Source organism: Brienomyrus brachyistius, chromosome 20 (genome assembly GCF_023856365.1).
Source record: "Brienomyrus brachyistius isolate T26 chromosome 20, BBRACH_0.4, whole genome shotgun sequence".
Classification (NCBI taxonomy): Eukaryota; Metazoa; Chordata; class Actinopteri; order Osteoglossiformes; family Mormyridae; genus Brienomyrus; species Brienomyrus brachyistius.
This window is the reverse complement of record NC_064552.1, coordinates 10,793,219-10,813,740: the sequence shown is the minus strand read 5'-3', so window position 1 is coordinate 10,813,740 and position 20,522 is coordinate 10,793,219. Positions and strand designations below refer to the sequence as shown.

At 41.0% G+C, this 20,522-nt stretch overlaps 5 protein-coding genes and 1 long non-coding RNA gene across 6 annotated transcripts in view; 2 read left to right on the top strand and 4 right to left on the bottom strand.

The window, feature by feature from the left end:
- Positions 1 to 778, bottom strand: part of bicc1b (BicC family RNA binding protein 1b) — a 63,937-nt gene extending 63,159 nt beyond the window's left edge. The window contains exon 1 of the mRNA XM_048987116.1: positions 280 to 778. Coding sequence (XP_048843073.1) covers positions 280 to 472 — 193 coding nt within the window. The 5' untranslated portion in view covers positions 473 to 778. The remainder of the gene's footprint in view (positions 1 to 279) is intronic.
- Positions 779 to 3,111: 2,333 nt separating this feature from the next.
- Positions 3,112 to 7,536, top strand: zgc:171971 (uncharacterized protein LOC569690 homolog). The gene is made up of 9 exons (XM_048987533.1): positions 3,112 to 3,219; positions 3,652 to 3,829; positions 4,228 to 4,274; positions 4,512 to 4,666; positions 5,144 to 5,268; positions 5,572 to 5,677; positions 6,265 to 6,542; positions 6,729 to 6,881; positions 7,146 to 7,536. Coding segments are annotated over exons 1-9 (1,194 nt in total). The 5' UTR covers positions 3,112 to 3,217; the 3' UTR covers positions 7,296 to 7,536.
- Positions 7,084 to 11,432, bottom strand: LOC125715695 (transcription factor A, mitochondrial-like). Its single transcript, XM_048987534.1, has 7 exons — positions 11,294 to 11,432; positions 10,843 to 10,970; positions 9,507 to 9,577; positions 8,861 to 9,010; positions 8,556 to 8,651; positions 8,205 to 8,261; positions 7,084 to 8,079 (listed from the first exon to the last, which is right to left on the bottom strand). The coding sequence occupies exons 1-7, from the start codon at positions 11,374 to 11,376 to the stop codon at positions 7,813 to 7,815; spliced, it is 852 nt and encodes a 283-aa protein (XP_048843491.1). The 5' UTR covers positions 11,377 to 11,432; the 3' UTR covers positions 7,084 to 7,812.
- Positions 10,821 to 12,022, top strand: LOC125715697 (uncharacterized). The gene is made up of 2 exons (XR_007384147.1): positions 10,821 to 10,953; positions 11,127 to 12,022. It is a non-coding gene; the product is annotated as an uncharacterized LOC125715697 (long non-coding RNA).
- Positions 12,023 to 12,508: 486 nt separating this feature from the next.
- Positions 12,509 to 15,255, bottom strand: LOC125715696 (transcription factor A, mitochondrial-like). The gene is given in 8 exon segments (XM_048987535.1): positions 12,509 to 12,970; positions 12,973 to 13,096; positions 13,203 to 13,259; positions 13,354 to 13,449; positions 13,748 to 13,897; positions 14,157 to 14,227; positions 14,355 to 14,476; positions 14,754 to 15,255. Coding segments are annotated over 8 exon segments (795 nt in total). The 5' UTR covers positions 14,834 to 15,255; the 3' UTR covers positions 12,509 to 12,875.
- Positions 15,256 to 16,608: 1,353 nt separating this feature from the next.
- Positions 16,609 to 20,375, bottom strand: ube2d1b (ubiquitin-conjugating enzyme E2D 1b). The gene is made up of 7 exons (XM_048987971.1): positions 20,158 to 20,375; positions 19,116 to 19,179; positions 18,996 to 19,027; positions 18,511 to 18,588; positions 18,320 to 18,425; positions 17,763 to 17,856; positions 16,609 to 17,011 (listed from the first exon to the last, which is right to left on the bottom strand). Exons 1-7 carry the CDS (start codon positions 20,179 to 20,181, stop codon positions 16,966 to 16,968), a joined length of 444 nt encoding a protein of 147 aa, XP_048843928.1. The 5' UTR covers positions 20,182 to 20,375; the 3' UTR covers positions 16,609 to 16,965.
- Between the last annotated feature and the right edge of the window lie 147 nt (positions 20,376 to 20,522).

The window sequence follows — 20,522 nt, the reverse complement described above, 5'->3', positions numbered from 1 at the left end:
AGTGCGGCTTTTCTGAATAGCTTAGCGTCAGGGCGACGAATACTGATGCGTTTCGTTATGAGAAAATCTAAGTACGCATAACTCTCCTACCCCACACGTTCAGTTACAGCTAAATGTAAAATAATTTAAAACTTTTAATATGCACAATTCAAGACACAATAGATATTAAAACCACAACACTTCAAAGTTCAAATCCTGCAAACACGGACCAGTCGAATGACCAAAGTTTGCAAGCAACTTTCTGTAAATAAATGACCCGATATGTATGAACAGATTTACCTAATAACATGACTTCCAGTTTCTTGCGGTCCACGCGAAAGCGCTCCTCTGTCCACTCCGGGTCGGACGGGGCTTTCGGTCCGCTGGAGTCATCCTCAGACACGGGGAGCGGGGAATCGGTGCTACGCTCGCTGTTCGAGCCCGGGTCCGACTGCTGCATGTATCCGCTCAAGGTGTCGCAATGGGCAGCCATGGCGCCTGCAGAGCACCGCTACGAAAAGCCAGGGCTCCTCGCTAACTGAGTTAAAGCTATACCAAACTTAGAAACCAGCCGCCCTCATCCCCCCTCGCATTCCTCTGTAACTAAGTGAAAGTCATTGTTTTTTATATCTTTCATTCACTGCTTCTTCCCAACTACAGATCCGTCCGTCCGTCCGTACAGCGCCGCCCTTAAAAGTCCACTTCACACAGCTGAGATCCCGAAGTAAAGCTGGGACACGCATCCCAAATGCTTTCTCACATGTGTCAAAACTTACTTCACCCACACTCCTCCCAAGGTTTTTTTTTTTTCTTTCTCTGCGCCCTTTGGGAAACAAGCAGCAGATGTTGCATTCTGAATGAACCTGAAACAAAATAAGCTTAAACAAAATACAGTTTTGCAGGCATGTGCAATTTTTTAAAAAAAGTTTTCAAGTTGTTTTACAAGACTTGTTTTACATTTAGTTAACATTTAGCCTGTGTTATTTGGGTTACGGAGAAAATAGGCAAACGCCTCTTAAGAACCCGCTATGCGTTAATATTTTATTGTACCTAAAGTCCAAAAGATACAGTTATGATTAATCATAAGTGGCACGTGCGTAGACTGCCTTATCACGCTTTCAGAAGTTTAAACAGAAAGCGCCTTGAATGTTTCTCGGTGGCGAGGACTCTGGGGGAACCTAAGGAAATCATAGGAGGTTCAACTGCGGAAAAGAGGAAGCAATATGCCCTTGACGATGTAAAAGTAAACAATAATAATGGGAACAAAGCAACAAAGAAGTTTTATACCTTGTCTGAGGGTCTGAACACGTACGCTTCAATTTAAAATATGGAAACATTTTTTTATTATGAATAAAACAGCCAGAATTAAAGGAAAACATAGTTACTTGTGGATCTGCTGTTTCTTATATTATCTATCCAGACTGGAAAATAACTAATCTAAAATGGAAAGTAATAAAATATATAAAACCGTGTTTTGGAAAGTAAGAGACATCACACATATTACAATACCGTAGGACACTATTAAACCCACACAGGCCCCGTATGCAGGCATGTCAGAAATGCATGCAAGCCTCGATTTTCAAATCAAATCTGAATCAGACAATGAGTTTTGTGAAACTTCCGCGTGCATCAAAATCTGGCAAGACGCTCGATTATCCAGACGAATGGTGGCCGTTCATTCTGATAAAGAAAGACCATTAAGAGACAAAAGTTAGATGGAGAAGATTTTTTTTTGCTGTAGGACAACAGGGCTTTACATACTGTATATATTTAGAAAGGTGACAGGGTAGCAGATGGGCCCATTGGTAACCACTAAAAAAGGTTGGTGCCCAGGTTGTACTCAGCAGTTGTACCCTGTAGGAAGGTAATGAACCTGAACTGAGTGGGAAAAAGCAGTACCCAGCTGTATAAATGGATAAAGTGTAATGCCCTAAATTATGTAAGATCCAGAACAAACAACTAAAATAACACTAATTTGGAGAACTGGTCAGAGGTTGAACACAAGGTTAGTGTCTACTGATGAGAGAGTACTGTGGTAGCCTGGGCGATTTAATGGGATTGGCTGATAAGATCAGGATTTAAAATCGCCTAGTTACTAGTTATCGGTTAGTTGCAGGAGATGCATGGGAAGAAGTGGAGAAAGGGATCAGATGAAGTGCCCATATTTTTAAAGGGAAACTCCCTTCAGTTTATTCGGGTTTATAACCAGCGTCCCACGAATGTAAAGAAAATGGGATCATGTGAATCTTAGAAGGAAACGTTATCATATCGGGCCCCCAACCCAGACCAATCCAGTTATGTTCCAGATGTTTAGGGCCCCTATCACCCAGGGCCCCTGGAATCACCCTAAGTGTCCTGTACTGGAAATTTAAAAGGACTGAAATTTGCCATTTGCCATCTGTGTACCATGTCCGTGTTGTTACTCCTGAAAGGTCTTATCATCCTACAGCTTACTTTTGTTATCAAGTTTATTTCACTTAGGCTCCTGATATGACCCTAGACAATGCAATATGCCACATAAACAAACAATGACGATATTACTAATAGAATTTTATATAAAGAAAGTATTACCATCATATAGTTTCATACAATCTGAATGAACTGACAGTTGCATATCTAAATGCAAACTTATAAAGAGGTAATGGTGCATTCCACGAGGTGTATGTCTTGTTGATTTGAATTGTTGACAGAGGTTTGATTCTTAGGCACTGCCTCAGGCATTAAGGCGTTGTCATTTAAATGTGTCGTTAGCAATTTATCCGGAAAACTCTGAAACATCTAAAGATTTCTGAAACAAAAGATAAAAATTATTAATTTAATATATTCATTTACTTACGACCGTGAACTGAAGCTTTTATAGATTGAAAACATTTCTTGCGATGCTTTAAACGATTTCACTTCATAATAGTAACCATTTCTTTATGTCGACTTAGCACCTTAGCAAATACTGCCACCATGTGGTTTATTAAAAAGAATTAATGTATGATGGCTAATTTAAACACATTTTACAGAAATAACTTAAGGTAATATCTGATCGTCCTTCTGCCGTAAGACATAAGCAGGGTCGACCTGCGTTTCATCCTCGCACGGTTCTCTCCCCCACATTTTGGTATGTAGTTACTGCAGGACGTCATATTATAGTTCTATTACGTAAAGACTCCGTAGCCATCGCCGGTTCACTTCAGGAAGTGCAGCTGAGAGGCGCTGCAAATGCACAATGCAGATGTAAATGTGAATTATGTACGTACTGGATGCACAGATATCCTTTTTATTTACATTTGTGCGCAGATTTTGACGTGCTTGTACCTGTGACGACGGGAAATCTCGTTAAATGTCTTGCAGGCGCAAATGCATTTGTTATATATCGCGAACAAAATGGAGGCTCTTGTTTACAGTTGAGACTAGCTACCTTACTATAGCTATATTTTTTGTTAAATTAATGCTGCTTTCCGCGTTGAACGGATTTCATATAGAACGGCATAACTGCGCTGTTGGAAGTAGTTTTTTGGCGTTAGGTTTGCAATAAAAAATCGCCTTGCGAACAAAAGATGAGGCGTAGTCTACTATCTTTCAAGGCGCGCGCCCCTGCACTATAGACTACAAGCAAAGTATATCCGCTCGCGGATTATTTTGTAGCTTTATTGTTTTTTAATTTTTATATATTTTATTAAGGATGAGCGATCCACGCGATGGCGATAACAGTCCCAGCACGTCGGCATCCGCCCTCAGACCGGGCTTCCCTTTGGGTCGAAGTCTCCCGGGAAGGACGTCCCTGAACTCCCCTCCTCCCCCCCCAGGCAGACTGAGCTCCTTGCGCTCCAGAGACCTGACCTTGGGCGGGTTTAAAAAGGTGAGCCTGGCCGGAAGGTTAGCATCCTTGTGCACGCATTTCACCATTTCCTGTGGCTGATAGATAAACCTTAACTCCAGCCGTGAGGGTCAGTCATTACAGCTGGAGAAGGAAACGCGCCAGAGAAACTGAAAATATACTGGAATAAATAACGAAAATATGTCCACCATATGGGTGCATTATTTATAGTGGTGTGGGACAGGTTTATTTTATTATGTACAAATAATGTTGCGAAATGTAGTAGAAATTTGTAAAAGTAATAGGTTAAAGTTGAAAGCAGTTCAGTTAAGTGTATATTAACGTATTAATCATAGATAAGCACTAAGACGTCTGTTTGTGTGTAAATAGTTTTTAATTCTTGCTTCTAAAGTCTTTATTTTTTCCTTTTTCACTTGTAGAAAACATTTGTCCCAAATGTGCATTCCATTAGGAAAACAAAAGATGAGTAAGTATGGATTGTGGGGTCTTAAATTTTAAAATCCCAGTATGACACACTAGACCTACTGGAAAATGTTCCCTTCCAGCCCCTAAAGTAAACAGTCTGGCTCCAAACATGGAGATGTTTTTGGGCTTATGTGACAAAAACAAAATTCTCAATTAATATTTATGGTACATGTCAAATAGCACTGCCTTGTAAACATGGAAAAATACTGCTTTTAAGTGTTATTAATCTTATTTGGAGGTTGAAGGAAGAAACTCACACAGCGCCGAAGAAGGAAAAGAGAGAGCGGGAAGAGCGATCGAAAGAGTACAGAGGAAGGAGGAGAGAAAGACCACAGACTATTCAGTCACACTCCATATTTGAACAAGGTCCTGCTGATACATTTAGGAAAATAGGTAAACACATTTCGAAGTGAAGAATGAGCCTTTGTCTGACTGGGGCAGTGTGTATTGCATATCCAGTTTATATTTTCTTAACCTCACTCTCAGGGGTGTTTGTGTGGGATTTTTCATGATGTACAAAAGCCTGAAGGTGGAAATTTCTCAGTGGGCTGGTCTTGTGGGGTGAGGTTTTTCTGTCTCAACACTGGGCTTATATATGTAGAAGACCCCCCCCCTCGTCAGTTGGCAGCAAATTATACTGTGGGGGACCTCACCCCCTAGTTATTGGCAAAATTATGGGGCCGCTTCACGGCAAATTCCCAGGCTGCTTTCTGTTGCCAGTGCACCCTGTGTGTGTGTGCATGTGCCATGCAATAGACTGGCATCCCGTCCAGGGTGCTCCCCTGCCTTGCTGCCTGGGACAGGCTCCAGGCCCCAGGTTGAAAGTTGGATTGATGAATGTTCCTAACTGAGCTCTTTTTTTCCCCCCAGGCAGTTGGGAAAGAACAGAATTGAGCGAGTCGGGCCTTTCGCCCGTCTTGAAATGCATCAAAAAGGAGAAACGCACTTCAGAAGATGACGAGGACGAGATTTTACAAAAGCTCCATCGGGACGATGTAAGCCGTGGCCGCGGTGATAGGAGACAAGCGTTGCAGGCCATTAGCCTGGCATAAGGAACCTGAAATAGCGGTTTTGTCCGCCAGAATCTTTCGAAATGCTTTGGTCGGTGAAAAATGTGTCAGCATGTGAGGAGCTGCATTTCGGATGCCATCTGTCACCTTTGCTTCAGACGTTCCAGAATTCACTCGTGCTACAAGCACTGGAGTATCTGTCGTATTTAACTTCTGTTTAAATTACCATTTATTTTAAACACCCGTGTCATTATTGGCCATCTGACTCCATCCTTTCCGTTTTAATAGTTTTTGGATGACCCAGGTCTGAAAAATGATGCAAGGAACAGACCAATTCAACTTCCACTGTATAAGTCCAGTGATTTTTTCAATGCCAGTGAGCCCACCACCCATAGTAAGTTCCCATACTATTCATCCACTTATCTTCCCAACCTTTTATCCTGGCCTGCAGTAAGTGAAATGAAAAGGTCCTTTATTTGCCATTTGCACAAGTACAGGTACATTGCAATGCTCTTTCTCCACAGATCACATCCCGCTGTCTTTCAAGAGACACACACATATACAGTTAGGGCAAAGCTTGGGGTCTGAGCTCAGGGTCGGGCCATTAATGTGGCACATCTGAAGCATTTCAGGGGATTATGGGTCTTGCTCAAGGGCCCAATAAAGATGTGGCTATTGTGCCGAGGCCCGTGCTCAAAGCAGCGAACTTCCAGTGACGGGCAGTGAGCTCTAACCCACTGAACCACACACAGTGCATATATTGCAGTACAAAACAGTGAACCCAGAATATTCTAAGTACCTTAAAAGCTATGGTGCTGTAAAACTATTGCTAACACAAAAATAACCTTACATTTGAAATGTATAGAACAAAACTAAGAAATCGAAATCTACTTGATTTGGGCACATCACTGTTTTCTCCAGACGTGCATCAGTACTGGTGATGATTGCAGTGACCAAAGTGCTTCTTGCACTGTTCTTCAGTTAAAGAAGAAGCATCGTTTGACTGTACAAGCGTGAAAGCTGCCGGTACAAAGGCACAGAGGCAGCAGCCCCCCACAGCAGCAAAATGCAGCCCGGCCCCTCAGCAGCCCAGTGTGGCAGAGCTGTTCCAGCGGCTCAGTGTGTGCGATGAAGAGGCCCTCCTGTTCATCCAGCTTCCGGACAGCATGCCCGGCCAGCCCGCGGCAAATGCCGAGAAGCCCGCGAAGAAAGAGAGCAAGGCAGAGGATCTGAAACGAGCCGCTCAGGCAAAGGCGCGAGTGAGTTTCTCCATCATACCTGCCCATTAAGCCAAGGTCCAAGCGCCCAGTCCGACACTATTAATTTTACAAACGTTAACCAGTACTCTAACCAATATTACCACTTGTGTTTCTTTCAAGTTTTGCATTTTCACATTTATTACTCAGAATCATACTCTCTTACCCTATCCTTATCCTATTCGACAGGACCCAGTTGGGAAAGAAGGACCCCCGGTTCTATCGGATTTCTCCGAGGGACTCGTAGGAAAACTGCAGATTAGAAAATCTGGCAAAGTACAGCTGCTCCTTGGGGAGGTCGCCTTGGATGTTTCGGAAGGGGCGGCATTTTCCTTTTTGCAGGTACAAGCACTTGGTCTGTCAAGAGCAGTGTTTCCCAATACCGGGAGCTGGGAGGGAGCAAAAATATGGACTGTCTGGCAGGGAGCAAAAACGTGGACCGGATTGGGAAACACTGATCAAGAGCATACCTCACAAAGACACTTAAATTGTTACATTTAACAATTTAAGGAGATGAGACAACATACCTTCTTAAACACCACAATGCACAATAAAGTTTTATTATAGTAAAGCTTAGAATCTGACATCTTTCTGGCATTTTTGCAGCAACTTGTGTCTGTCCGCTTATCCGAAGGCCTCACCGGGGAAATGAGTGTCCTGGGAAACGTGAAGCACAAGTTGGTGTGCTCTCCGGACTTTGAGCTGCTTTTGCAGGACGTCGCGCGCTCCTCTGCCGCATGCCCAGGGAACGGATAGGCATGCAGCGGTGTCACAGTTTGTAGAAGTCAGCAGGTTACCTGTACTAGATACCTACACAACTAGCCATTTACAAAAAGTAGCAAAAAATGTATTGTGTTTGGGAATATTTGTGTGAAAAGCATTCAGTAGAAAATAGTTATTTATTAAATCGTTGAAAGACGTGAAAAATGTGACGTTTTAACCGCAAACACATACTAAATGTATTTACCTACTAAATTAGTTTTTTTTTTTTTTTTTTATACTGGTTATGTCAATAGAGAACGCATTTTACACAATACTGTGTTGTAGCATTTTTGACAACTGGAAGTACAAGAAAAAAAAAAGTCTTCATTTGCCATTATTTACAAATCTGCATCAGGTGTACTGATCCGTTATGACACTGGTTCAAATGGGTTGAGATAAAGTGAAGATGCCATGTAGCCAGGCATGCTAACACTCAGGAGCACATCGTTGCAGAGTGGTTTTATTCAGGGTGGAACCTTTCTTTCTGGACCGAAAATGTCCCCCTGTGACGTCACTCTTCAGCTTTACCTTTCCTCGCCGTCTTGCTGGCGATGGAGGTGGCTGCAGTCTTAGCACCTGCTGTTCTTACAGTCCCCGTAGTCCTGACAGTTTTCACTCTGGATTTCTTCTTCGGCCTCTTGGCGGACGCCGTCTTCTTCGCGCGGCTGACGGACCCCCGGATCAGGTCCTCCCTTCCGATCTCTCGCATGTGCTCCTCCCACGCCTTCATTTCGTTTTTGTAGCGAATTTTCTCATCCTCAGCTTGCTGCAAGTATACCTTTGGAAGGACGTACAAGGATGACATGTTCCCAAACAAATCTGTGACTTTGTGAAATAAGCCACACACACATATAAACACACACACACACACACACACACACACAAACTCTGTTCAAGACCCACCTCTTTCTGTGTGGTATTCAGCTTCTTCCATTCCTCCATTAATGTCTTTGTCTTAGTCTAAGAAAAGAAGTTTTTTTTTTTTTTTATTTACCACAGTACATTCTATGAAGATTACACATGGTTATAACATGGTTGTAATATAGAAGGGTGATTATTGTGAAAATGGGACAGTTAAACTTCACAGTTAATATGTGTGTTTAGTAATACTTTGCTAAACAGTGTTCAAGGGGTATTAATGTATTTAGAATGGAAATTGAAGACAATGAGGTAATTTTTCCAGAAAGCGTCCCATTTTAACAATACTTACCCTAATGTATGTAATGAATGTATGTAATGTGAGGTTAATCTCACCAGCATTGTGGCTCCCTTGGTTTCTGCGTATTTTGCCGCTATGAAGATGAAGAGGCCGGTCTTGGGCCTTTTGGGCTTACCCAGGCTTTTTAACTCCTGAAAATTTCAAAGCAACCAAGTACATTTAAAAAAAAATGGAATGCAAACCAACACAGCTGCAATGTTCAGGGAAATATGTTCAGGCTAGCAGGCACGCTTCCCAGCGGATGAACCTTTTTGATTACAAACACACACGCAGAGAGCACTAACCACTTCCCTACTTTATCTGCACCCGAAATTCCACACAGGTGCCAGTTTTTCCCCACCTTCCTCTTGCGGACAGCTTTCCTCTTTGCCATTTTCACTCTCCAGGCTTCCTTTAGCGCAGCGGCCTGAGATGGACTGAGCTGGGCCTTGTACCTCTCCATCTCAGCATTATACTGCTTCCTGGCGACAGCTGACGCCTCCTCGAAGGGCTACAGGAATGACATGGACCGAGACAAATGTTATGTATAGTCTCAGGGCAAGAGGATCAAATCCTTAATACTACGCAGGTAATACTTCACCTGCTGTTTCGTGAATTTTAACTTTTTTTGTATGATCACATTCAGGCTAAGGGTAAAAAAAATGTAATTATGGAAAGAATATTTATGGATGAAAAATGCATCCATGTTTTTCTAAAGGCTCACTCTGGTCAGGGTCGCAGGAGGATGGGCCTGGAACCTATACCAGGTGGCACAGGGCATTAGTTCGGAGCCCACTCCAGACAGGACACCAGTCACGGACATAAATTATAGGGAGATGGGAGCATGGTAACTCCCCCAATAATCAAAACCATACAATGCAACCACCTTAAATGGGTGGAAACCATGCTCAACCCAAATGCTCAACCCAAAGTCATATCCTTGATACCAGTCCATCACAGGGCACACACACTCAATCGTCTTAATTTGCCACATTGAAATGCCTTACCTTTTTCTGCTCGGGTGTCAACTCCCTCCATTGCTGTGCGATCTTTCGACTTAAATCAACAATTTTCACATCTGAAGAGACATAGATTTAATTCCTATTATGGATTGGCAATAATTGCATGGGAATTTTACCGCAGCAAAGATAGTTTGCAGTTAGTGATTCATGGTTCCACTTGATTTACCTCGACTATGCAGTGAGGTACACTGGAAAAGAGTTGCATTATGCCACTCATGATTTGCAAATTCGGATGACGACACCCCCACCCTGAAATCTGGTGATATTATACTTTGCTTTTTAATTTTCCAAACCGCTTATCCTACTGGGTCGTGGGGGGTCCAGAGCCTATCCCGGAAGGAATGGGTACACGAGGCAGGGAACAACCCAGGATGGGGGGCCAGCCCATCGCAGGGCACACTCACACAGCATGTACTCACACATGCACACCTACGGGCAATTTAGTAACTCCAATTAGCCTCAGCATGTCTTTGGACTGTGGGGGGAAACCGGAGTACCCGGAGGAAATCCCACGACGACATGCAGAGAACATGCAAACTCCGCACACATGTGATCCAGGCGGGGACTCGAACCTGGGTTCCAGAGGTGTGAGGCAACAGTGCTAACCACTGCACCACCATGCCGCCCTCATTTTCAAACGGAAATAATATTAAAACTTCATCATATAAGCAGGTTCAACCAGGCTCATACTGACCAGTCTGATTTATGAAGTCCCCAGTTCGTCTGCCAGTGACTGATACATGTGAGGCAGAAGAGGTTAATAGCCTATTTCCAAAACTCACAGTCAGTCATATTAAAAAGCATTTAGTGGACAAAAAACTGATTTGTAGAAAAAAGTTACAAACATGTTTTAGTACATCTGTTTATTTTTGCACATTTCACTTCATTGAGCTCTATGGATAATTGGAATTGAAGGAGATTTAATAGCATATTACCTAAAAAGTGACCAAGAAGGATCAAACTAGGCTAATTTTGACCAGGCTGATTTGTGAATCCAAACCAAATGTGGTCAGTCATAGGTCAGAGTGTGTAGGGTCAGGTGGTGGGGGAAAAAACACTGTTTTTTTACACATAAACCTCACTAACAATGAAAATACCCTCATAAATCACAATGTGTTGTTTTTGACGAAACGTGATTTGCGAAACGGTTCCCAAATGCATTTGCTCACGTGTCATCACTCAATGTAAATGCAAACTATCTTTACCGCGGTGTGATCTTTACATTGTTATTGGCATAGAAAGTCCCTGGAGCAAAACTAGATCATGCGTCATCCTCCGCATTAAAGACCAGTCTGGCCTGCTCTGCAGCAGCCATCTTCACCTGGATACTGCCGGGAGACGACCGGCCACTGCTGCTGCGTGAAATGCAGGTAGCTGGTCTTGGGCCTCTTCGGCGGACCGTCCGATGTGCTGCTGAAACTTTTAATCGCAGGTACCGCGGCGGAGATCCTAATAATACCGGCGGGCGGGGGGAACAGCGAAAACACGTAATAATGCAATCATTACAGTGTGTGCTACGCAGTGTCATTTGAATATCATTACAATGCATTGTACTCATTGTCATTTCTTGAATGTCAACAGACCTGATCTTAATATTTGTTTCAGGAGAGCCAACAAAGACGGCGTTCAATGACACCAGAGTTCAGCTTGTGTCACATACGATTTGAGCGTGTCCCCAGTTCGGAAATTGCATCTTTTCTATACAACAGACGCCCACGCGGTCTGACAACCTAGCCCTAGAGCAAGCTAAGCTACCGTCTGCTGGATCTTACCTGAAAACGGAGACGCCTGTGAGGAAACCCAGCGGCTTGCTCAGGAGGCTGGCCCCTACTGACATCAAGCTGAAGGAGACCATTTTCTGGTTCTTCAAAACAAACGTCTATTCAACCACTAGATTACAAAGAAAGCAATGTACTGAATCGGGAAAGTTATTTATCTGGGTAAAATGTTGACTTGTACCCCCAACGACCGTTTTTGACAAGACATGGAGGTAAAAAAAAAACAAAAAAGGCGCTCAAAACGTTGTCTTGTCCCGCTTAGGGAGCCGAGGAACCGCGCCGCGTCTCCACGTTCAGAGTGACGTAGCTCTGTGGGCGCGGTCTAAGGGGCCGTGCACTTCAGCGCAATTCATTATATGCGCGGCTTTTCAACATTTTCAGCGACTGCCCGATATAATGTACAAAATGCTGTAAATAAGGTCTACATAAAAATTGTAAAAGCCTTCGATTTGAAAATGGACCTGCTGTTTCGCGGCCAATCAAAGGGCAGCTGCAGCCGCGGTTCCCCCCCGCGCTCTTATGGGACCGCCAGGCCGCGCGTTCTCGACGAATTGCATTGTGGGAAGGTAAAAAGGCCTGTCAACATCTCGCACGCTTTGCAGTGGTTCACCACATCCGTGAAAAGACTTTCTTGAAGACTTTTTCCACCATAAAACCAATAACGTTTTTAACGACTTAAATAAATCTTTATATTTCAACAATAAAATAGTATCTGTTTCGAAATGCATGTACGCTGCCTTAATATAAAATGTAGTATAAGCATTTCTAAATATTTTAAGGATAAATTTGGTTCAGGCATTATTTAGAGTAAGATTATTTCATATCTAAAATGACTTACACTTCTAATTTCTGATTTACTGAGGAGAATATAAAAGTGTCAGCTGTTATTGGAACCATACTGCTGATTCACAGAAAAAATTCATCCTTGCACTAAAACAGTATGATTTGTGACAGTATTGAAAACTGAACAAATGTCTTTTATGGAAAAACATTGTGATGGAGAGATGTCAATATTGCCTGTGAAAATGCCACCCAGTTACATTACAGTCATGACATTTATTCTGTTTGAGAAAGATTACAAATACACTACATCATCCCCTAGATTCTGACGCTCTTCTGAAAATGTTTATCAATTGATTGATATAATTATTTCATGTATACCATTTACCACCCATGGAACTGCAAAAATGAAACAAAGTACAAGTTGAATAATGTAAAATCAAAATCTTTAATGAAAACAGTATTAGTACAAAATAAATGTCAAATGGCTTTTGTAACAACTCAGGGACAGATGATTGTTACTTTTATATTGCCTGTGAGACATTTTCACAGTACAGTTTGTTTAGTGACAATTAGAAAATACACTATGAAGTGTAGATTCAAATTTAAGTTGGCCTTTCTGGGGTGTGTGGATAATTCCTAACCTCTAATATGCAATTACTGTTAGGTCCCTGGCATTTATAATGGCTAAGGACTTGAAACAGAACAATTATACAACTGGCTACAAAAGAGACTGTAAAAAATCCTTTAGCATTTTAGCACCTAGTGATTTTCACCTTCAATCATACGGATTTCGTCACATTTCAGTCCATTCCTTACTGTCACCTGGCTTCACAGTCACCTTGGTTTTAGCGGAGTTGACTCTGGATTCCCCTTCCCACCCTCTTTTTGTCGTTTCACTCCTGCAGCTTTTCGTCGAATGAGGTCCTCTCTCCCAAGCTCCTGCATATGCTCTTCCCAGGAGTTCATCTCATCTTTGTAGCGGATCTTATCATCCTCTGCTAGTCGCTGGTAGACCTTATTAACACAAAGGCATAGATGTAGATTGAGACAATGTCAATCACCGATATCAAGCTTTGCCTGAATTTGGTCAAATTATTCATGTTAGATTGCCGAGATCCACCTGTTTCTGTGTGGCATTCAGACTTTTCCAGATGTCCAGCAAAGCTTTTGATTTCTCCTAATAAAGAATGAAACGAAACTAAATGTGAAGAGTGCGACACAAATGTCACTCATAGAGAATGACAAACACAAACAAAAAGACGACGTCTCACCACCATCGTTTCCCCTTCGGCCTCCTCAAAATGCTCCGTCATAAAGATGTTGACAGCAGTCCTTGGCCGTTTGGGCTTTCCCAGATCCGTCAGCTCCTGGAAATGTTATGCAGCAAATGAAACGGGTACAAAACGCCTCCAACAAATGTCACCCATGAGGACTGTGGATAACGATACTATGCATTTGTCTAAGCTGACATATTCATCCTTAGCACCTCACAATTTTACCCATTTAACCTGATTGATGTTTTAAAAACGCAATGAAGGTTAGGTACCTATTACAGACATTATGAAGCAGTAACCAGGTGTTTTGAAACTCATCTCTTATCTGAGCATTTTTGACAAAGAGCAGCAAAGGGTAGTATTCCACAGAATACACGCTCAATTCACTCACCCTCTTTTTCCTGATAGCCTCTTTTTTGGCCAATTTCTGCCTCTTTTCTTCCTTGAGAGCGGCAGCCTGAGATGGACTGAGCTGGGCCTTGTACCGCTCCATCTCAGCATTATACTGCTTCCTGGCCGCAGCTGATGCCTCCTCAAATGGCTTTTAAAGAAATGTAATGTATTCTTCAAGTTATGGCAACCAAATGCATAGCAAAGCTATTTAGTGGCAATAGGATCTGCCAAGTGACCAGAGTCATTCTGATTTCTTCCACCTGCTCTCATTCTGTGTAGTGTTCACATACAGGTGTGAGCTTAGTTTTGCCATAGGAATGGATAACTCCAGTGTCAACAATGGCGTGCACAAAATACGCATATTTCGCGAGTTTATCCAACAACGCAAACAAATGGAAACATCTTACCTTTTTCTGTTCAGGTGTAAGTTCTCTCCATTGCATTGCAATTTTCTGTGTTACCTCGAGGATCTTAAATCCTGTAAAAAAAGGGCAATTAAAATAATTTTACATCGAAACACGTAATTGAAACTTTATTCATTTATTTATGCGACTTTATTTTGTATTCTTTGATCAGCCGTGACATTAAAATGCATCACTCTATACCTGGGTTCTGCCTGACAACGACGGGACGTTGCTGTTGTGCGAAAAGCATGTACCCGTTCATGGGTTTTCTTGGAGGCCCCTCTGAAGTGCCGAACCCCTTTACTGGAACCACGGCGATGCATCTTGCAAGATGCCGAGAGAGACAGAAATACGCATCATAATATTACGAAGCAGACTGTAATGGGATGGCCTGCTAGTAGAAATATCGACCTCGCAAGGAAATGTGGCCATATATTACACTTAACTGTATACTACTGATTTGCTTTACATCAACGCTTCCTGCTTACATTACCACTTAAACATCTTTGACGATGGCCTTTAGCGTTAATGCAGCATACACAATCGTGCTGACTACGCCTTTTTAATATTTCTTGACCCGTAACGCATCTTCCCACTTACCTTAAACACGCACTTGAGATAAGACTTAGAGGTCTAACTAGATAGCCGCTACAAGCTGAAACTAAACCGAGGAGAGCCATGTCTTCCTGAAAACCTATATCTATGCAGACATACTTCAGAAAACGTCAGATCGGTTGACTGTAGTTCTGAGTACAGCCGCCTGCATCCTCCGGGATACGGCATGGACCGTAAAACACCTGCCAGTCCCAAAGAAAGGTCTACGAGCCGCGAACCAGTCTTTTAAATTATTTGCGAATCCAATATCCCTGCACTTTCATACGTCTCCATTCTGACAAAAGTGGACAACACAGTCTAATCACCAGACAAACGAGTATTTGCGAATATTTCAAACTGAAATTTCCACTATAGGAATCCTTTAAACTCATCAGATTGCCAAAACATGTACATAAGAGGCCGCCGTCTGGCCTACGTCATGCAGTAGATCCAATGATTTTTCAATGATTTCTGAGAAACGTCCAATGAAAAAACTGAACTCTTCGCGGTTTCTATAACCCAAACTTCATCCCGTCGCACATCTATGCGTTGTTATCAAATGGCCTTATGGGAAAGGTTGAGCTGAACGTAAACTGATCTTCGATTCATTTGGTACTTTCGCTATATTCAGCTCTTCCATTTAAAATGCTGCATTGCTGTATGTCTATTTTTATATTCATTTTTCTTTCTGAATGAAAATCAGTCGATTTTGAAGCTGTATTTGTGACTTATTACTTTATTTGCAGTCCTCTATGTAATATTTCTATATGATAGGTATACATTTATAATAAAGCATTTACGTTCTCAGTTTGTTTCTTGTTGGTATCTGTGTTAGATCTTACAAATTCTGAAGTTGTCACGCACACACACCACATGGGTGGTTTGACAGACTACTCTTCACAACATGAATAATATATTATGTAATAATAATATTTTAATCAGGCTGGCCAGATACATATAAACTGAGATAGGTCTCCGTAGTGTTAGAACATCTTTCTACAAAGTCAACCTAAAACAAACCAAATTATTATTTGTTTTAAATATCAGCTTTGTGTTAAGCTTGAGAAAGATGTACTGTAGTTGGTGGCTAGCGATAGATTACATAGATAGAAAGGATGATTTTCTGATACAAGCATTTCAAAATATTTCCCCATACACTGTCAGGACAAAGTACAACTTAGTACCAAAACTACTTCTGAGGGTACAGTTACGTGTCACTGGGGCTCTACCCTCAAGGGTCTGTCAATTGTACCCGTACATAATCGTACAATTTAATCTAAGGTACAGAATTGGACTCTGAGGAGCATTTTTGTGCCATTGGTGGTACATTAATGTTGCTTGTACCTTGGGGAACAAAACTGTAGCAGGTTTGCACCCTTCCTCTGACAGTCTAAGATGCATGCACTGGTTTCCAGACTGATTTCTTGGTGATGGTTATGGTGATAATACATGAAGCGGATCAGACCAGACCCGTCTTTCCAAAGCCATGGATTCTAGCACATTCTGTGGGTCCACAGGCATTCCCAAGATAGTTAGAAAATAAATTCCCTCCATTGTATCATGGGTATTCCCTGCCCCCTCTGTCCTCTTTTTAAACAGTGCCCCCTTTACCACAAACACTTTTTACATTACATTTATTAGACCGACCCTTTTTTGAAAATGACAATTTAGATTTTTTGAGACAGCAGGATGAGGCAGTCCCAAGAGCAACTGGTCGTTAAGGGCCTCACTCAGGGGCCCCACAATGGAATCACTCTGCTGACCCTGGGATTCGAACCACTGACCACAGACTCAGACTAACCCCCTGATCCACACAGCACCCTCCCATTTCACACAAAAGATGTTCACACAAACCTACATATGCAGTTTTTATACAATTTTTAATGCAAAATAATAAAAATAGATCCAGAACAGTTTTGTACTATACAATAAAAATTTCTAAATGGAAAAAAAGAAATTACCCACAGAAAGGAAAGAAAAAAAATCTTAATGGATGCTTGTTGCAAAAACTGCATAATTTATTTATTTTTTTAATTAAAAAATGGACCCAATGACTAGGGAAGGGAAAAAAAGGAACATGTTACATTTGTGAATTTATACAACTGAAATTGCTTGTATGATAAATGTTAACAGTACATTATGTTCAATAGTATAACCTAAGGGCTTTTAGGCTCTAGAATTTACAGTGCTTTGTGACTTGAAATTATTGGCTAAGTTTTTACATTGCATATTTTTGGGTCCATTCTCTCGCCAGTCTGTTGTACCTGTACACAAAAAAATAAAATAAAAATTACAAAGACCATATTACACCTAAAGGGATAATACATACAGCAAGCAAAAGCACACTTTCAGATGCAATTTCATATTTAAACTTTTAATTAGTAAACCTTTCCAGTATTTCACAGTACTTTTCAAACCAATTCTGCATCCCCTTGGAAATTCAGTTAAATGAGTCCAGCGAGCAATGCAGTGATCAGCTACACTGGATCAGCACAAAAGATTTGTAAGACGCATTATGAAGGTTTATTTCAGTCACGCATGGAGAAATCAGATGTGTCAAGTTATTTTAGATTATATTAGGTAACTAATGAACATTACATAACAGCTTTTGCTGTAGATACGATGGCTGGCATTCTGAGGAAGAATGTACCCAAACCTGTCTGCAGTCACTTGAAGTCTGACAGACTACTAGCAAATATTTCACCTGACAGTGTTTACAGTCAGATGGCTAAAATTAAGACTTTGTCTGCTACCAAAATAATGCGATTTAACAAAACAGTCTAAATTACTCGTGCATGTTAACAAACACCTTTGTTGCAGTTTAAAGTTGCTACTAAGTAATAAGAAAATTGGCTTCATTTAATGATTGTTATGTGTACAATTGTTTACTAAAAGGATTTGTAAGTATATTCATTTCCCCTGACGTACAACAGTGGGGTGACACAGGCAGAACAGATTTTCAGTCAATTTTGTATGACAAACAATTATAATTAAAAATTTAAATACCATACTCACTTTTCTTTGTCAGACTTGTAGATGTGTGCTATATCTGGAACTAAAGGGTCATCTGGGTTTGGATCGCAGAGCAACGAACATATGGACAGTAAAACTGTAAAAAAAGATAAAATGTTAATGATAGATTTCCCCCCCCCCAAAAAAAAAATACTCTTTGTAAGTGCACATAAGACATAAAAAAACAGTTGAGGTTATGACATTACTTGAATGCAACAGCTGAAAATGGAGCCCAAAGCGTCACAATGACAGTCGAGAGCAGATTAAATATTTTATGCCTTGAATCTGATATATATTTATGTTGGTCATGTTGGATCATTTAATAAATGATCCATGATGTTACAATGTATCACAACACACTCCTGTTAAGCGCCTTGGGGTGACACTGACAAGAAAGGCATTATAGAAAAATGTAAATAAATTGAATTTAATTGAATAAAGCTGGGTTTATAAATAAGACTTCAATGTTACTAGGCAATATATGCCATGCCTGAAATATGTACTTGTTAGGCAAACATAATGTTATACATACAAACACACAATGCTAATATAAGACTTACCTTTTGATACTGTTAGAGCTGGTGACCACTGTGACCTCAGAATGTCCAGGCAGATACTTCCATTACTGTTTATGTTTGGGTGATATATTTTTGTCGTGAATGCTACCTAATGAAATGGGAGGAACGTCAGCCGTTAGTTTCAGTGGAGCCGAAAACGCCGATACATTTCGGAAGCGTTCGACATTTCTAACCTTTGGTGGTTTGAAGGGATAGTCTGTAGGAAAGTGGATTGTGAGGAAGAACACTCCGCCTTGATATGGACTGTCACCCTGCAAAACGACACATCCGGGCATTTTTGAACGGTAGAATGGCAAAACACACAGCATCATACTCAATTTAAATATAATCTTTTCTAGCATTCTGAAGACAAATCATCCCCAGTCTGATACCAGCGCATTTTCACAGTATTTCTGATGCAATCATATAAATAACTATAACTGGAAAAGGAGAATTACTCCATCCATCCATCTTCCAAACCGCTTATCCTACTGTGTCGCGGGGGATCCGGAGCCTATCCCGGAAGCAATGGGCACGAGGCAGGGGGAGAATTACTTGATATTATAAATTAATAAATGATTCTCTGCTTTCTAACTTCGATTGAAAGCACGGTCAGTGTTAAAATTTGGGTCATTATATTCTGATTTAAAACTACACGGTGAATTCCAACAGTACTTACCGGCCCCATAATTGTTGCTTGCCAGTGAAACACTACACAGTAAAGAGAAAGAAAATCTGTCATCGGGGAATCAAATACTATAACATTTTAAATAAGAAGAAAAAAATATGAGAAGCTTACAGTCCTCTCCGACTGGACCTGCCGAACACTGGGCAGGCGGATCTCTTTGTAAATCATGCAGCTCCTGGAAAGGAAAGGACCAAATAAACTTGAAAAACAAAATCAGATCGTTCCGGTTTTTCTAAAAAAATTCATTCAGCAAGAATGTGTTCTGCTTGCAGAGATCAGACGTCACCACTAGATTAAAAACATGCGTAAACATGCCCCGCCAGCTGAGCATGGTTTATTCTTTAAAAACACAGCCGTGTTATTCATTACCGTTTTTGTCCTACTGTATTTTAAAAAAACAAAGATAGTTTTACTGGGAAAATACCAGACTAAAAAAAGCAGTTGCGTTTGGCCATAAGTGAGAAAACTAACAACCAGACATGGGAAAAGTATATAATAATGTATAATGAACACGCGACGGGACATCTAACGTGGGATGTTAGCGTTCATCTACAGCAGGATTACATCATCTGAAAATGACTGCGCCCATAAATAGGGAGAATATAAGAGTCTATGCAGCTGTATGAAATAAGCACACAAATATCCCTACTAACGACCCAATAATGTCGTGACGTGCCTTTGTGTGGAAATCCCAAGAGGTGGCAATGAAAAAATAGAGCTGTTATTTCGCCAGATCTCGGTGAGGGTTATGGGGCACACGGAAGTAGCCCAACAGCACCGTGTTAACACTATAATCATTATAAACAATTTATCGATCGACTACACATTAAAGGTGGTAATGGTAAATTATCACGATGATTCGAAAATAATAATAATGGCCGTTTATTTCCTTCTTCCATATCTGGTCTGCCTGCTATACATTGATGCCAGGGCCAAAAGGCGCACTTAATTAGGTAGGATAATGCTTATAATTAAACACTTCAGCAGTTATCTTACAGATTAACAGTAATCCTCCATACATATATGACAGCAGCAAGGTCACCATAGTTTTATAACCAACAGCATCTGACCCTCCATATACCAGTTCTTGGCTCCTGTAACTATAGCCACATAATATCTTTCTGTTTTAATATTGGTAGTTAAATGTACTTACCTTTTGTATTCTTTTCAAAGCCATGTCGACAGACGTAGCCAAATGTCCGTATTTTATACACTGCACAGCTATAATCTTTGTTAAAAGCTAGACGATGATTTCTATTTCTCTTCACTGATCGCCAGGGTGTGTTTTACAATTTTGGTTTCCTTTGTTTCCGCTTTCTGTTCAGAAGAGCGTAAAAACGAGTGCATTCTGGGACTTGAAGTTTTACATTTCAGTTACGCTTCTTAACTCTTTAGGGAATGCCGCAATCGTTTATCCTTGTTAATAAATATTTCCTAAATTAAATATTACAAAAAATAGCATAAAATAATAATTATGTTAATTACGTTAAACCAATACTTCTGTCTAGCCTCTGAGGA